Source organism: Hetaerina americana, unplaced genomic scaffold (genome assembly GCF_022747635.1).
Source record: "Hetaerina americana unplaced genomic scaffold, ioHetAmer1.1.p SCAF_1, whole genome shotgun sequence".
Classification (NCBI taxonomy): domain Eukaryota; kingdom Metazoa; phylum Arthropoda; class Insecta; order Odonata; family Calopterygidae; genus Hetaerina; species Hetaerina americana.
This window is the reverse complement of record NW_027286069.1, coordinates 67,641,322-67,659,932: the sequence shown is the minus strand read 5'-3', so window position 1 is coordinate 67,659,932 and position 18,611 is coordinate 67,641,322. Positions and strand designations below refer to the sequence as shown.

The 18,611-nt window shown below is 36.1% G+C and overlaps 2 protein-coding genes across 16 annotated transcripts in view; both read left to right on the top strand.

The window, feature by feature from the left end:
• The window catches only part of gem (transcription factor CP2 like gemini), a 58,287-nt gene extending 57,202 nt beyond the window's left edge, over positions 1 to 1,085 (top strand). For both annotated transcript variants that reach the window (XM_071591082.1, XM_071591074.1), the window contains one exon: positions 51 to 1,085. In XM_071591082.1, the coding sequence (XP_071447183.1) occupies positions 51 to 100 (50 nt within the window). In that variant the 3' untranslated portion in view covers positions 101 to 1,085. The remainder of the gene's footprint in view (positions 1 to 50) is intronic.
• A 6,804-nt stretch (positions 1,086 to 7,889) lies between these two features.
• Positions 7,890 to 18,611, top strand: part of LOC139692712 (phosphatidylinositol 4-phosphate 5-kinase type-1 alpha-like) — a 109,272-nt gene continuing 98,550 nt past the window's right edge. For 6 of the 14 annotated variants that reach the window (XM_071591031.1, XM_071590974.1, XM_071590997.1 and 3 more), the window contains exon 1: positions 8,833 to 9,287. In XM_071591031.1, coding sequence (XP_071447132.1) covers positions 9,176 to 9,287 — 112 coding nt within the window. In that variant the 5' untranslated portion in view covers positions 8,833 to 9,175. Of the gene's footprint in view, positions 8,197 to 8,831; positions 9,288 to 18,611 lie in introns of those variants that run through there. The other 8 variants (XR_011701779.1, XR_011701778.1, XM_071591005.1 and 5 more) reach the window with 3 other exon arrangements.

The following is an 18,611-nucleotide window of genomic DNA, read 5'->3' as shown; positions in this document are numbered from 1 at the left end:
TAAACCTATGACATAAACATTTGTTAACATTTTTTATCTTTTCTTTATAGATCATTCTGGTGAGAGATATAGACTACTTCTGAAAGCTAATTCTCACTGAATACCATTCTGAAATATGTTTTCAAATTACTTAACATACTTGATGGCTGAGTGCAAGACATTGTGATCAACAGCACCAATTCCAACTGAATGGAATTAGTCAAGCAGTGGTACATGTTCCCTTTAGCAAGAATGTGAGACTGAGATATTTTTCATAGTTCAGGCTTTTCATAAATAATTCCTGATTTTCTAGTAAATATTGTATTTTTCCAGAATTGAAAATTGTGAGAAAAGGGCTTTTTCATACCACTATGTTCTAAGGATGCATTAAAATAAGTGCATAGGCATGAAATTATGCTTCCCAATGTACTGCATTGTCTTGGAGTCTGTTAAATGCTGCCGCAAGTATGTTTCATTTGGCAGACCAAGTTTTTATGATATATTTAACATTATCAATCTCTGGTATAATTTGATTTATTTCATCAACAGCTATCCTAGATCTTGAAAATTGATTTTTCACCCAGTTTGCTTTGAAACCATTTCCTTTTATTGACTGTCAATACAAATAGTTCTTTTTTCTTATAAATGCCATTATAGTTATTTCATTTTCTTCATTTTGAGGCTATTTTTTTTAGTTCTGGCATGGTAAATAATTGGACCTCAATAGTAATTGTTTCAATGCTTAGAGCTGGATAATTTGGTTCCTAGCATTGGTAGAAAAACCTGTCGCTAAAAGTTCTGTATTTGAAGTAAAGAGGGGTTGAAGTTTTGTTACTGCTTCTTCTCCTAAGCATATTCTTTATAACTAAACATTGATTTATGCAATGTTCATCTATGATAAAACATTATCACAAAATATAAAGCATACTGTTTTTATATTAACATAATGATTGAAATTTTTTGAGAATTCTGGTAAAATGTTATTTCCTTGAGTTGAAGTTTAACATTTCAATCCAATTGAAAGCCTCTACTTGTGAATCTTTTATAATAATATATTTGGAGAGTAAAAGATGCTGTTGGGAGATGTAAAAAAACCAGTATATCATTAAAACAACTGAAATTTTTTGTAGATTTTGTTGCAATTTGATATTTAACCAGCCTTTGATATGTTATTACATGCTGGAAAATCCCTGCTTAACATATTAGCCCAATGGCTCACGTCCCACAAATCCCTCAAATGGGTTATTTGGTCAGTGCTAATGTGATGGCTGTATACTCCTAATATATCTGGCCAATGAGTTCCAACACCACCAGCTAGAATCAATCTGTAAATTGGTTTTGAGCTCATCAATCAATTGGTAAGTTGGTTCCTACATTCGATGTTTTTATTAGTTTTAGTTTACAGAAAATCATTCTCCTTGAATTTGTGGCTTGGAATTTGGAAATAAAGCATGGTATCAGTCAGTCTCTTGAACCCTCTACCCACAGGGTTATCACCATCAGGCTGCCTACAGGGCTCACTCCAACCCAGACATCTGTTTCTCCCAGAAATCAGAGTGCATTGACGTCCATGTTAATTCATAATCTTTTATCACTGTGACATACTGACCAACTAATTTAATTGCCAATATATGCCAAAATACCATTGGTGTTATAACTCCTTTTATCTCCTTTTATCTGACTTTCAAAATGAACAATGTCATCAATTCTTCAGGAATTTTACCTCGAGCAATATTTTACCATTCCTAGAGGTGATTTGCGTGAAATTAAAAAAAAATAAAGGTTAAAGATAAGCATTTCAAGTCATTAGATAATAATTATTTAGTCAGAAATAGTAGGCTGCAAAATGCTGGTATAGAATTTTTAAGACTGTTGAGCGTTTGTATGGTGGCATATTTTAAATTATTTTATATTTTAACAAAATACCTATAGTACCCACCATTCTTGTATTTCTGCTATAATCAGTCAAGAATTTCAATGTTGATAAAGTGATTATATAGACTGACTGACTTATCAGATATGTGCATTTTAGTGCTTATCTAATGAAAATTATATGAGAAAAAAACAAATTTGTACTTTTCCACAGTTCTGTAAAGCTGTGGAAAAGTTCAAATTTGTTTTTTTTTCCTCATTATGAGGAACTCCCACCATATCTTGCCTGAATCTGTTGAATTAATTGAATGCTTTATTTTATTAATCATTGATTATTATAAATTTCAATGATGGAATCAGAAATATTGAATTATTGAACCTGACCTAAAGATTGATTTACCAAGCTTTCTTGGAAAAATATCGTTTACAGAGCCGCAGTGAATAGCACAATAAAATAATGGCTAAAATTAATTTCGGCAGATATATTTCAACATTATTGTTAATTTGTTTTTCATTATTATTGTTGTTATTGTGTTTGAAAAACTCATGAATAATGTCAGGATAGGAAATTGAGAAATCTAGATGTCTCATTAAATCTGCCAACCAGAGTCAGTTTATCTTCAATAATACTTTTTGTTAGTGTAATTTTAATTTCAAATACTTGGTGCACTTTTTAGGTATTTACTGGGCTCAGCCTCATGCTAAAATTTTTAAAGAGCATGATTGTATCCTATTAGTTCATGACAGGGATAGCCATTGTTATAAGATTGGCTCACAGTTGGAAGCATAATAATAATATAGCACAAAAATAGTGGAAACATGGCAGCTCTACTTGCAATATGCATTATGGAAGAACATCTGTTGTATGTCATATCTAAATTTATTGAAAAATGAAAGTTCAATTAGGTGAAGCACAAACAGGTACTAATTATTGAGCTTGGTCTCGGTTATTTGTATCTTTATGAAAGGTAACTACAAGGTCACATGGAGCTACGTTCCCTCTTGATGCTAACCTAGCCGACTGGCCCTCCCAGGCAGTTCTCTTCGGATGTACCCCTTGTTCACCATTGTGGTCATAGGCGGTATAAAAGATGGAATTTGCCTGACCTCAGGGTTAGTTGGTTCTAGGAAGGCTAGGTGGTGTTGTAGCTCCATAATAATATCCCCCCCCCCTCTCGGTTATCCCTCGACCTCAGATGCAGAATAAAATTAACCGGTAGTAGTAATGCCAAGGCTGTGGAGGCCTGCTGTAGGGAGATGGTATTATGCCTAAAGTGATGGCCACTGGAAGCAGCCTGGCTCAATTGAATGCATAGTTTCTCACGTTCTCCTCCAGATCTTCCCAAATGGCCAGGAGGACTGAGAGCATCATGAAAATGGAAAGTGAATGTTAACAACTTAGTAAGTTTCACTGATTTCTATTTTAAAATGACCGGTTTTGTTGAATAGTCGACATCATCAGGTCAAAAATAGAAAGGACTACCTTTATATCACATTTATATATGCATGGATGTGGTGGAAGGGGGTTTTGGGTGGGTGGGAGGTGTGGAGGGGGAGGGTGGAAGAACTTGGGAGAGAGGGGAGGATAGTGACTGTTCAATGCAACCGTTAGTGGTTGCCACTCTACACTTCATCTATTCCTTCTCCCACTCCCCCCCCCCCCTTCCTTGGTTGGTCACCATCTTCCCCCCTCCATTTCTCCAAAGTTCTCCTCCCCTTCCCACCACACCTCCCATCCACCCAAAACCCCCGCCCACCACATCCATGCATATATAAATATCAAATAGTCCTGTATATTGTACCTGATGATGTCAACTACTTGACGAAACTGGTTGTTTTTAAAATAAAAATCAGTGGAACTTACAAAGTTGTTATTGTTCACTTTTTACATGAAGTTCCATCAAGTTTTGCCAAAAACCATAGAATCCATCATGAAAATCTCTAAGTTGAGTTTTCCCTGCTGTCACAGCCTCCTGCAAATTCTAGGTGATGGCATAGGCTTCAGTTGACTCCGGGGTCTCCCCTTGTAATTTAATTGTTGTAACAGAGAGACAATTCTTTTAATATGAACTACTGTATGTGGAGTCAACTGCAGAGTCATGACACTCAAATTAATCACCACTCCTAAATATCCAAGCTTCCTGTTTGGTGGCATCACACTTTTCTCTAAAATTGTTAATCCTTGCATAATTTCTAAACACTCAATTTTTTCCTTCCCTGTAATTTTAATTGCTGATTAGATCAGCCAGTCATCTAAGTAGGCATGCATCTACACCAGGAATCTGCTTACCAATTTCTGCTGCCACTGCTTTTGCAAATTGTTGCATTTTGTTAGGGGCTAGGGTGTGGAAGTCTATTCTTATATTCCATAATATTTTTGGAATTGAGGGTGCAATGGTATCCAATAGAAGCCACTTTTAAGATTAATTCTAATGAGAAGGGAATTTTGTGGCATTAAGGGCAGAACTTTAGGAGCATCATGTAAGTTAATCTTTGGAACCTGATATTCCCCTGTCCAAGGGGAGATATCATGTTTGAAACATGCAGACCCATTTTGATTCGACACCAGGAATGAGTTGAAGGCTGTCTTCAGCTTCTCCTTGGATATTACCACGGTGCTTGCCATATCTATCAACAGTGCCACCATCGTTGGATCTGGAAACATTTTCTAAAATATAGAAGGAGCATCTCTGAGCTTAGGAATATTCTTACTTTTATTCATGGATTTTTGAAGTATTGGATTACTTGTAATGCACACCATGAGGGCTACACATGAAAATGACTAAAGTGAAAACCTTTCCCATTCAAGAAATTGCATGAAAAATTTATAAAACTATTACAGTATAGTATTTGGCTATCCTTCATTATTTGCTAAATTCTCAATATATGGCAAAAAGCCATTTATTCATAGTTAGAGCTGTCAAAGTATTGAGATGTTCAAAGAGAATTTCTTGAGAGTCAGTGACTGCATATACATCTTCATAGTATAAAATAAAATTGTGCCTCTAGCATGCCTCTGCATTATGAAGAATTTCTATTGTCATTGTGAAAAAAGTTTTGAGAACAAATTTTAATGTACAAAGTAGTATTATTCCCAAAATTAAATTTCATTTCTACTTGAGAAGAAAAGTTGGCTCCTAAGCACTAAAAATCTTCACTACCATATCTATCAGGACACAAATCAACCCATTTAAATCATGGACAAGTTCCCTGAAGAAATGTGCTTCAATGACTTATAAACAGAAGGGAAAAAGTGATATCACCAACTCATTGGAGCATCTCATAGCATACATAGATAAGTTGATTGTAATTTGCATGTACTACCAACTTATGTGAGCATCTGCTGATATGAATACATGAGTTGACTGCAATTTTCACGCACTTACTTGAAGTTCATGCATAATGCCAAAAAGCTGAATTTCCACATATCAGGAGGCATAATCAAGTTCCGCAACAATTAATTCAGAGATCCAACTGACAGTAAGGGTATTTAATTAATGCTGGCAAATCTTTCATTTGGTAATCATTAAAATCAGGGGTGAGCTACGTTCCAATGCACGAAACTAGCTAATTTGGATATGATATGTTTTATGTACCCAAAATACACTGTGTGAGACGTTAGCTTTTGATTGACAAACATCTGGTGGCTAGGATCTTCCCTTTTAAGGGAGATTAAAATGGCTTTGGCTATCTTCTACGCCATTTAATGACATTTTTCTAACATTCAACCTATTAAACCCTACAAGCTCTGGATATAACATGATTTGAATTCATTAATGCATTTTCATTATGTCTAATCTGATGTAGATTTAGAATTTGGATCCTTGACAGAGGGACATACACTGTAAAACTCCTTAATAGCTAAAACAAAGATACAAAATTGCAACCTTTGGTTAAGCATACCTAATGGCACTGCATATGCATTCACAAGCATTTTTGCCAGAAAAGCAATACAAGCCTATGAAAAGGAAGCTTAAAGTTTCTGTACAGTTTGCAGTAAAAGTTGTTAATATGCAAATAATATGTCTGTATAGAAGCTGTTTCTTATTTCCTTAAGGTTCATTGGGTGCTATTTAATTACCTTGTCATATTGAGGCAGTTCAAGAGGAATCTTTTGTAAGGTCTATTATTGCATTATTTCAGCTATTGTTTATGGAGAAAGAATGAAAAGCTCCAGTCTTAAGCTTCATAATCTTAGGGCACCTCCCACAGCATGTAACTATTCTCTAATGAAACTATAAATTCAGAATTATTTAAATGCAATTTGAAAGAGTTATGAATTTTTTTATTTCACTGTATGCATTCTTATGCCACTAAGTGATTTGTTTGTTCAGGAAAATCATGTAATGAAACTAATGTTTAGTCAGTGAAAATTCAATTTGTCAAAACCTAACTGGGCTTTTATCTTTATTTAGAAAGAGGTAATTGTTTGATATTTATAATAATGCCAAGAATTTCTTAAGGCATGCATTTGTGATCGGAGATGCTTGTGAGACTGAAGAGTAAAATGGGTACCTTAGTAAAATATTTATGAATGAGCCAAGAACATCAAAAAAAGTCTTGGAAGGTAAGAGGATCCAAGAACCATCCTGGGAGTGCAAGAATGGAAGAATCTTGCCGGTAACCCACGGAAGTGGGAAAAATGAGGCTTGGACCCTATCAACCTGTAGTGTTATAAGATGGAAATAGGCTTTAATACATTTTTTTAAGTGATCTGAAAATTTAAAGAAAGTCGGGGGGCACTTCCCTACTTAGGGAGAATTTCTTTCAAAAATCCTATTATCCAGGTTTTCCTGCCCCATAGCCCCCAGAAGTAAAAATTATTATAAATTTGTTCAGAATTTATTGAGTACAGAATTTAATTGGAAATTTTTCTCTTTGCACATTCACTGAAAAACCTGTAAATACCTAGAAGTTCCTCTATCAATGATATTGGCATCCCATGAATACTTCATAACATATGCATTGGGTATCGATTTTCAGTTTCATTTTCTATTATTAAAAGTCCAAATATGATGTTGTATTAATGAATGCAGTCGAGTCGACAGTGACTTATTATAATGATAATAATAATTTAAAGCTGTCAAACAGTTTTTAATATTTGATTTGCACAAATGAGGTATACTTTTGATATGTATGTTGCATTTCCTGTGGAGGGATGAAGCGAAGGATCATGTATTATTTTGTATATAAATATAATTTAATATATTTATCAAACGAGGAGGATTTATAATTGGAACAATCCTCATCTCCTAGCAGTCATCAAAAAGCACAACCCTTAGCTTAGATTGTTGCTAATGCGGTAATAACCCAAACATTTAGGTAAAAAACAAAACTAGGCAAACAAGGCAGCAGAGACTCAAATATAGGACATTATTGTTGACATTAATCTTTAAAAGAATTCCGATAGTTGATTCAAGTACTGGAATATAGAACATGAAATATAAATGTATGTTGTTCTTCTGATGAATATTAAGAGTTGTTTTATTTTAGCGCTAATGTAAGATCTTTGAAATGAAACATGGCGTTGCTTTTATTCATATTCATCGCGAAATAAGTAAAATACCAAAATTTCCTGCAAAATACTGTTATGTATACATAATTTATCCTTCACATAAATTAGTTTTTCATTAAATTACCTATTCCTAATAAAGCCAGAACCTCGGATTTTAAGTCTTCAGCTTCATACTTGACGATTATAAAAGTCTGAAACTACGTTTGTAAACGAAATATCGACCGCGCAATGCGAAATTTAATTTTGAATACAAGCCAGTTTCAACGAAAATTTAAATTACTCCCGCCGAGCACTGTAGAGTTGATTGGCGTGTTGCTTAATGAACTTAATCCCAAAAATCCATAATATTAGAAATGATTTTCACAGAAATAATTCCGAAAAGTATTTTATAAATTATGGAGATCCCTTTATCATCTTTCAAATTGCTATTTAAACGATCGTTTTCTTAAATATATGCCACCCACAACACATAGCATGCCACCTGTTAACTAGAAATGGAACTCTTTAAAGCACAAATCGGTGCCTTGTTTGTTGATGTGCTAACTAGACATGGTGTCGGAGTGTGTGGGGTTGTTCTAGTGTGTGTGTTATTGCTGTGATATTTTGGTGTACTGAAATTAGGTGATATTATTTTGAATCATATCGGAAAAGTATGACATGTTTATCTCAAAGATCTTAGCGGATTCTGTAGTTTTTGTGTTCTGGGATTACGCTGACGAACAAAATGGCTTCCGGTGATAGTGTAGACGGAATTATAGAAATAGAAGATTCCTCAAGAGGACGTAACGATGGAAAAACGGAAGCGGTGGACGATGAAAGTGACGAAGAAGGTAAGGGACTCTTTCCTCATCTGCCAAGCCACCAAGTGAAATGTAGCAAGTCTACGTGGTAGACTGGTATAAATTTGCCATGAAGTATGTTACAGATGGTTTCTTGTCAGAGTTTCATATCAACATCGGCATTGCAATTAATTTAAACTGCGTTATTTTATGTAATTGTTGATTAGGACTGTATGAATGTCTCGTAAACCTACGAGTTTGATCCGACACCAGCAGTACATTGCTTCCGAAAACTACTTAACTAAATAACTCAACGAATGAATTGCCTGCCAAAAACGTGTGAAGATGGTTTAAAATTAATAATGTTTTTATCATTTCATTGTCATGTAACCTCTCATGGTCGCCAATGAAATGTCGTGATTTCCATACCAACATTACTTGTTGACCTCATCTCCATATCATTATATGGCATAGTAAGTGTGTTCAGTATAAGTTCAAATTTCTAGAAACATTTTTTCCTTGACGTATAAATCGCCCTGACTATAGACACCAGTTATCTACACAGTTCACTTTCGCGTTTTTATATATCTGTTACATTTGTGGATGAGTAGTTATCCTTTTTTCAGTACATTTCGTCGGTCTTTTGTCAACGCATGCGCTTTCGCTGTAAGCGCAAGAATCACTTTTCCTCATTGCAGCATTGCAAGTTTCCATAATTTACACAATATGTAGCCTTATATTTGGGGAATAAAGAAATCTCGATGAAACATTATTTTTGTTACAATCAATCACTGTGCGATAGGGATGGGCGTGATTCCTCAATTATTTGCAATGCGATTTCGTGACATTTTAAGCTAGTGATAGTCGGTCGTACGTCAACTGGGGAGTCTTTGCGTAAAGCTGAGAAAAATAAATTTCTTCTTAAAGATCTTAAAATGGGGTTAGAGTCATCCACTTACAACACTTTCGCATATATTCGACTGTAAACTACAAGAGGAAAGATAATCTTCTTAAAAGTGACCCTTTCAAGATGGCTTCCTCTGATGGCCAAGCAACTGTATCATATATTGCCGGCGGTGGAAGCCCTCTGTCTAAAGCTGAGGCTAAGAAGCGGATTGAAGATAAGGACAGTGATAATGAAGGTTTGAACTGTAGCAATTTCATTTCCCGTATGTGGATAAAGTGTCACGCCCCCTGAGCCTGAACCTCATGTCACATCATTGATTGAAGCACTTTGGGATTTTTCGTGACCGTTCAACCAATAGAATCATGACTAATTAGTGTTTGCCCAATCCTTATCAATATATTTTCCTTATTAAAGTGGGTTTTCCCTTTACAAATTTCGTCTCCACTCATTATCGTAGAAATTAATATTGCAATTACTTTTCGCCATGTGTATTAAATTTCAACTTTCTAAATACTTTCCGTTTACAGTTATTAAGACATTTAAATAAATGTGTATTGGATTCCTTCTTTGTCTAAGTTAGGTTGCAGAATAAATCTTTCTTACGTTGATTTCAGTCATTTTAGCCTTAGCTTTATTCTCAACGGTTTTAAATTGAGTGCGGGAGTAAATAATCGCATATGCGATTTATGCTTGTCAAATTCAAAATTCGCCGGCCTTTAAGTTTGTTCTTTGGGATGTGTATCGGAGTAATTTTACGTCGGGTAATTCCTAACTCATTTTTAACGTATTCCAAAGAGTTTAATTCACCTATGTTTTAAAAAATGCACTAAAACTATATAATTGTTTCGGGTGTAACCTATACTAAATGCCCAGTGTACGATGTAGAAAGTTATGTAAAACGTTGTCACATTGCGAGTGGTGTCGTAATTCGCCTAATTTAACAGATGAAAATCATTTGAAAGGATTCTTGATTGTAAATTATTCACTATTGTTCCTGGAGGGAAAAATTTCTTAGAAGGCTGTATAGAAAAAGCATAAAATATATGATGAAGAATAATTCTACCATCTTTTAGTCAACTATATTTCGGATCACTTGAAAGGAGTGACGTCGGATAAGTAACATAGTGAAGAAGCGTGCGGCATGGAAAGAAATTTGGTATACATTGTAGCATTTTTAGATTCAAATTACATGGGTATTAATGGCAATGAATGAGGGTAGAGAATGCTTATTCAGCAACACCCAATGTATTAAGTTTTATAGATTGCTCTCAAGGAACACCATTGCATTTACTTACTGTTATGTGTGTACATGGGTTGATGTCTTTTTTGCATTTAGAAGTGCATGTATTCTGAGAAGGGAATGGATTGACTAATTTTTAGCTGTTTTAGATATCATTGTTGTATGGAGATTTGTAATCTCGGGATTAAATGTATGCCTTTCCTATTATCTAATTGCATACATCATTTGGCGAAACTCATAACTATTAATTTTCTGAGCAAAGTCATACCCTAATTTTTATTTTGAATTGGTCAATGACAAATATTCTTATTGATGTTATATATTTTTACAAAAATAATGTTGAGGAACATTTGGTTAAAATGACTTTGGGAATTATTAAGCAGTTGAATGATCATCTTCGTTTTAGGAAGGTGAGCAATATGTGGAATGTGATGCATTAAGTCATCCTTTGATGGCAGATGAAGTTTCTCTCTGCCTTAATGAGTTCGTTGGAAGAAATACGAGGGTGGTCTGAAAAGTTTCCGGCCTCAAAAATTTCAGAAAAAATGTCTTGTATCTCTGTTAGGTCGGAAACTTTTTAGATCACCCATGTAGATGCTAATGGTCTATTTGTCACTATTCCATGAAATTTTATCTCTCATGTATTAAAGTAGTAAAAATTGCAAAATGCCCACGGCATCATCCTTGTTTTTAGTGGGGAAGGTAGTTTATAAATTAAAGGATTCTGAGAGAAATATTGGAAATCAGTCACTTTCAGGGGTTTTGGTTTAAATTCATTTGCCAAGCACGGCAAAGATATTTTCCCCAAGAACCATAAACACAGTAATCAACCTGAAGGTTGGTTTGGTAGGTGATGGTTAAGTTCACCCAGTACTAAGTCTGATGGGGTGTAAAATTCACATATCAGGGCTTGTTCCTTTCCTTGTGCCGGTTTTGGTTTCCCAGGAAAGATCTGGTGACCGAAAAATCACATAGCATGTAAAAAGGAATTCTAACATTTGCAATAAATTAAGCGGAATATTACTGCGAAATTCTGAGGTATTGTCAGTGCCATGATGACATTCTGAATGCAACTGAAATATCACCTTGAAACCTAGCTCCACTTCTGGAGTTCAGGAGTGGAGCAAAATTTTTATGTAAATTATTACCTCGGTCTGAATTTATATCTTGGAAATTTTTATTGAAGGAAATGGTGGTATATTAGGAATTAATCAAAGACATCTTGTATACCTGTAAGTCTTAAAATTTCATCCATATCTAATAAATCGAAAGAGAGATGGTACTTTTTTCCACACTTTATTTTTAAGTCGACCGGTTTCGTCGCATAGGCGACATCATCAGGATGTCGCCTATGCGACAAAACCGGTCGACTTAAAAATAAAGTGTGGAAAAAAGTACCATCTCTCTTTCGATTTATTAGATATGGATTTCCACAAAGTGAAGCCTGAAACCATCAAGTTTTTCATCCATATCTCATAGTGTACACTTTCATAGAATAACTGACACTCGCGATTCTTTTATGATGACCATGCAGGGAGAACTTAAATTTGTAGTGAAGTGCAGGCAAGAAGCAGAGCCACCATTTAATTTTATTATATTTTTAATTATGAAATATTTCAGTTTTGTGATCATAGGAAGTAGGTGGAGCAACTGTTGCGCGTATTGTAAGCAGGAACTTTGTAGTGTCGAGTTTAGTTGGTGGAATGAATGAATTATCTATTTGGATTTGGGGTATCTTTATTTGTGTTGTGAGTGGTTATGATTGTTGATATAACTCTCCATATTCTTCATCTTTCCTTTAGCCCATAAAATATCCATCATGATCCAATATCCATAGTGAAACAAATGACCTCTGTACTTGGCTGCCTCTTGTGTAAACTACATAGACTATGACTGCAGAAATGCACCGAGACTTACCTCCCTGTTATTAAAAAATTTTTTTCGGTCTAAAATTAGTTCAGTCAAGTTCCTTCCTAAAAAATTGCTTGCCTTTTTCCTAAAATCTGAAGTTGCTATGCAAATGCAGTGCTTTGGCAACTCCTAATTGCTTCCTTTCCGACAAGGTGAAGTTGAAATAATGAGTTTTATGTAGCTAAACTTATGATGTCATTCAGAAAGTATTTGGAAGATGTAGATATTGAAAAATATAGCAGTAGAAAAAGCAAATCAACCAACCACAAGAAAGGGATGAGATTAAATAAGTGGGTTGTCTATAGTCATTAATTACCTTTACCCACCTATTTCTTATTTTTATTTGGCCTTTCACTGAGGTTCCATTTAGATTCATAATTAAGAAGTTTAATCAAATACAAGTACGTTAATTACTCTGTAAACCATGACATACCAATTGAACATTGAAATAATTTTTTTTTAATTATGGAATTCATCAAGTCAACATGTTGTTCACAAAGTGGACAAACATAAGTATTTCAAGGGATTGGACATTCAGAATTTGGACAGTATTATAGTTTCTCTTTTGGTATTTTAAAATTCCTGAGGCTGTGGAATTAAGCCTATGGTAGATTAGCTAAAACAATAAATGTATTTGGAGGCAGACCAAAAAGGAACCTGAGCTATGTCTGCTACAAATGAATTCACAACAGTAGTTTTGCTTCCATTTCCAAATTTGCGAAGAATGTTAAATATAATGGTTGAGCTTTTGGAAATTTATATTCAGTGAGTAACAACACATTAACATATAGTTACTGCATGACTTCATCTCTTCTTTAATCCTTGAAGCACATACTGATTACTCAGAAGATATATTGCATATCTTTGTTTTCCATTTCTTCTTTTTTCGCCTACCACTTTCTCTTTCTATTGAATGTCAGAAAGAGGGTATTGAAAAAAATTTCTTTTTGCCTGTTGTTTCCTCTGTCCCATCACCAACAAAACCCTTTCCATATTATCTTAGATTTTCCATTAAAACTCTCATTAAACCTGTATGTATTACTGAGTAATAATTTGTGTTCCTGAAGGTACCATTTAATTAGTGAAGCATGACACATTGGTACATGTTTGAGCAAATCTGGTTGTTATTACTTTTATTCATGGTGATTAAAAGCTTTCATCAAGTCAAGGTAGAATCCATGAGATATGTTTCTCATTGAAATTTAAACATTTATTAACAGTTTGGTTTTATAGACAGATGTGTAAAGATAAAAGCATTGTGTTCCTATGGACTCAAAAAGGGTCATGGGGTTCAACATTGCATACTTCACTTGGAAAAGAAAAAAACGCTTAACTGTGTCTTTCATGTGTTGGAAGTTCTCAATTAAATGTTTACCATGATAAATAAACTTCTTGGCCAGTAACACATCAGTACTATCCAATAATACTTCAATTTAATGGAAGGCAATTTCTCTAATTTCAATCCACTTCAGGAAGATCATGCTTTACTTAATGTAGCAAATAGTGATATTAGTCAAAGGTAACATCATTATTACCTTGAGAAGTGTTATGAAGGAATGTTACTAAGGCAATAATAGGATATAGGTAAAGAAAACTTCAACAACTGTGATTACAAATTCACAGTTATGTTCTGGGTATTAAACTCGAGGATTTATAGGTTTTGATAAAGTTCTCCAATATGCACCGGAAAAATGTGTAGATTCAATGGGAATCGGAATAGATTTCAAATATTATGTTTCTAGATCACTGTTATTCTTTTAGAATGCCTTAATTACAAGTATTAAACAAAAGCTTTCAATGTGAACTTGTATGTATTAATAAAACTCCAGCTAAATACAAATTAATTTATGTGACAGTATCTATTCGGAAATATTGATGGAATTCGGACCGTTAATATATTTTTTACTTCGAAATAGCTAAAATATTCAAGCAGGATTTTCAATTGCATCAGCAAAATTTACAAACCTACCTGAATCAATGTTCTGCCTTTTTAGAGATGTAGCCTCTGGAGACAAAACAGTCAAAGGTTTTTCATCTCGTTTCAACCTCGACAAAATCCATCAAGGAATATTTTATGGCATTATGGTAATGTTCGTTATCATGGGTAAAGTGATTTTTGAAACACTCTATAGAAGCACAACAAACAGTTTATATACACGTATGCATCTAGCATGTAGATTGAACAAAAATTTGTGGTGTACACGCCATACTTTGGGAGGAACTCGCAAAAAAGAGTCCTACTGTCTCCAAAAGAAAAATCAGGGTTTTATGTTACGGTAAAAATAATGTATACATTCTTCAAAGAAGGAAATGAAAATAATGGTAAATGAACACACGTGTACAGTTTACAACGCTCTACACAAAAGACAAATTAACAAGGTCTTCAAATTACGCGCGTAGATCCTGATTTTTTGCTGGTAATAGTTCTGTCTTCCTTTGCCGAACACTTAAGAGGAAGCCAGGAGACTACATCCTGGACATTTTGCAACTGGTGAAATGGGATCGAGTATGGAGGCTTAGAAACAGAGATTAGAATAATTCGCGAACTGCCGTTATACAATAGTAATCATTTTCAAATGCATTACTCTCACCACGACATCCCAGAATCTCGTTCATCTTCGTCTCATCCAGCCTACGATCCAATTTCTAATAATCTTTATCTCTTACATCCCTTCTCTCAATAGTCCTACACATAGCCCGCACCCACTGAATCCTTGGGAATACGATGGCGACTATAACGTGTCAAAATATGTACCTGATGATGGCGCCTAGTATGCTTAAAACTACCGCCCATGAGACGTGTGAAAAAATGTAAAATGCGGGCTTTTAAATTCATTAGAAGTGCAGATACAATGGAATTTGTAAAGATAAATCATTATTATATTATCTTTGCGTCGGCCAACAGGTTTTCGGGGCCGGCCTGCTATTAGTAATGCTTGGATATGAAATGAGTAAAACATAAATGAATTAAGAGTAGGGGAGGTTTTGCCTCTGGGTGAATGGGATTTTTCACTTCAGCCGACTACTGATCAGCAGCAGATAATTCGTAATCCAAATATGCGAGCTCCTAATCCTTCGATTTAATGTCCTCAATCGGAAACCCGAGCATGGCGGATATCTTTATGTTATTGGACTATTTGTATTTAAAATTTGGGGGGAGAATTTCCGTCCTCCTTGGAATAAGAAATCGGTCACCAACTCGGCTGAAAAGACCCGTTATCTGGGTGAGCTAGAATAAATTTGCCTGTTGGCTAAGATGAAATGAAGGCTAGCAAAAATTAATTTAATGCGCCACAGTGTAGCTACTTCGTAAATTTAAATGTTAGCTCTGCTGTGTTCTGTTCTCACGGCGACTTTACTGTAAAGGTTTTTATGTAAAACTGTATGTATGTGTATATAAATCCTACCTTCATTTCGTGTTTTTTTTTTCATTTTCGTGTTCATTCTTTCATTTCTTCTCATGGACTACAACTTTCACATGGTGGAAGAGCTTGTGCGTCCCGATGACCCCTGGAACTAGTTGGCGGGAGTAGGGTTACCCATGCCAGACAGATTGAGGGATAGGTGCCAGGAGAAAAGTAGTCCACGCAATGCCTGTACCTCAGTGAGACCTGCAAAGGGGTCCGACCCCAGTGGTGCGACCACTGAGTGATGGGTGTCACGTTTAAATCACTATTGAGGAGGGCAACCGGGAATCATTTCAATTATTATTCCCAAGATTTTTATAATGGACAGGATAGAGAAAATGAGTCCTGGAAAATACGGGACTCGGTCCAATTGGCCCTGTGTCGTGCCCAGCAGCGGAAGAGGCAAGTCTTCCGCGGTCGTTATCTAACGAAACTCTTACAAAGCCCTTTCGATAGCAGCAGCGCCGCAGAAGAAGACTAAATTAGTTAGAAGAGGAACTTGAAATGTTAGGAAAATGTTGAGAATATAAAGCGAGGAGCTTTGCTTCAAGAGAAGACTTCTAGAGAAGCGGTAGAAATAATGAAAAATCCAAATAATTTCAACCGTGAGGACGGCTACACTCTAACTTCGACGTGGAAAAGGGTAATTCCACCTTACCGTTAAGGAACAACCAATCGGAGTCCTCCGGGCCAGCCAGCGTCTCCTATGTATCGCGGCCAAAATGCAGCGAATATCTTTTCGACCTGAAGAAGCCTCCAGGACTGGGGGGCGAAACTAGTGTTCACTAAGCCGAGCCTACGTTAATTCCCGGTAGCAGCATGGAACCCTCACTCCCGGTATATGTTTCACCCAGGAGAGGCGTCCTGAACGTTCGGTGTCTTAAACAGTTTCTCTACCTTTCCGAAACAACATGTGCCTTTCATAAATACCCGATCTACCAATGGCGTTATCACAATCATCTGCTTAAGCATGTCATGGGTCTATTTCCCGGTTTTGCCCGGCTTCAGGCAAAACTTGATGGCGTAGTGCTGCTTGAAAACAGATCTATGACGGAGCGTAACAAGGCCACGTTATAAAGGTTTCGCAAACAAACGATCCGCCCTCCGCAAAGCTAGGAGCCAATTGCCACCGGCCTCCAGCCTCTCCTGAGACTCTCACTTGAACCCAGCCAGAGAAACTGCCTCCCGTCCGTCCATCCGGGAAAAAAGAAGTCACTACTTTGGTGACTGACTGTGTGTTTAATGACCTTGCATGAAATTAATGTGAGGGAAATAAGTCTGTAATTGCTCGGTTCCTCCTTGTCTCCGTTTTTAATATTGGTTTTACATTAGCCGTTTTCACATCTGTGGGAGCATTGCGATCTACTAGCGATTTTTTAAATATGATTTCTTGATACGGTGGAATTTCCGACGACTTCCTTATGTACGATTACATGTATAAGATTGGGTATATGATCTGGCCCGGAGGATTTATTAGGCTTAAAATGGTTAAGCAAAAGTTCTATTTCACTATATGAGGTTTCAATTGTGGGCATCGATTGGCGGGAACGAATTGGTAAACCATCGGAGACATTCGGTAAGACATTGGTAACCTTGAAAGAAGGAATTTAATGAGTTGGCCTTTTTCAAACTGCTAGTTACTCTTTCGTCTTCATCGTTTATGAGAGAATTAATCCTAGCCTTTTTTCCCGAAACCTCTCTGACCTACGGCCAAAATGCTTTCGGATTAAATTGTAAATTTTCTGATAATCATTTGCTTTTGAATTCGCTTAACTCTTTCCGAAATTCCTTCATGGCGTTCGCCCTAGATATCTTATAACCACAAGCGATGTTCTTCCTTTTGTCGCTGGAGATCATAATCAGTATTTCAATCCTAGGATTGGTTTACTGCAGCCCACCATTCTACTCTGTTTGATGTCAATTCCCTCAATCCCTGATACCTTCTCTGTTTTACGCCCTTCTTAATTTGTCCTATTTACATGTCTTTTGGTCTTCCTCGTGGAATCTTCCCTTCTATTTGTTCTGCTATTTTATTCCTAATCAATCCGTTGTGCCTCAATGTACCTGTATGTCCAATCCATCTCTTTCTTCTTTGCCGCAGAGTTATCCATTTGGTCCTATCCTCTTCTGCTCTTCTATATACTTCATCGTTCCTCATGCTGTCTCTCCATTCAATCTTCAGCATTCTCCTCCAGCACCTTGTTTCAAATGCTTCTATTCCTCGTTGGTCCCCTTTTCCAATATTCCATGCCTCTTAGCCGCAGAGTGCCATGCTCCACAAGAACGCTTTGACGAACTGCTTCCTGGTTTGCAATCTTATGTTCTTTGATCCTAGTAGTTGCCTCTTCTCAATGAACTCATTTACTTGAGCTATTCTTCGCTTGATGTCGGCCGAGCTTCTTCCATCCCAAGTTATACTGCTGCACAAGTAGATGGATTACACCTACTCTAGTTTAACCCCTCGAATTGTGATATCTGCATTCTGCTTCTCTGTTCCACACACGAGGATTATAGTTTTCTTCTTGTTGACTTTAATATTATACTCCCTCGGTGCATAATCTATAGCACTTAGAGCTGCTTGTAGGTCCTCTTGCGTTGCCGCCACTGCTGCGATGTCATCTGCTAACCGGAGTATGTTGATTTTTTCTCCAATTACCTTGATTACTTTGATACCCAATTCTTGTGTTTCTTCTATTGCCTCTTCCAGGTATACGTTGAATATTGCTGGCGAGAGGTTGCATGCTCGTCTTACTCCTTAATTTTTTTTGGCTTCTATTTTCGTTTTTATTGTGGCTTGAATCTTGTAGAGGTTATGGATAATTCTTCTATCTTTCTAGTCCAATCCAAGCGCTACTAGTATCTTGAACATATTTTTCCATTCGTCGTTGTCGAAGGCCTTCTCCAAGTTCACGATGCCATATGTAGTGGCTTATTTACGTGTCTCATTTTTTCGGCGAGAACTCTCAAGCTGAGAATAGCCTCATTTGCTCCTCGGTTTTTC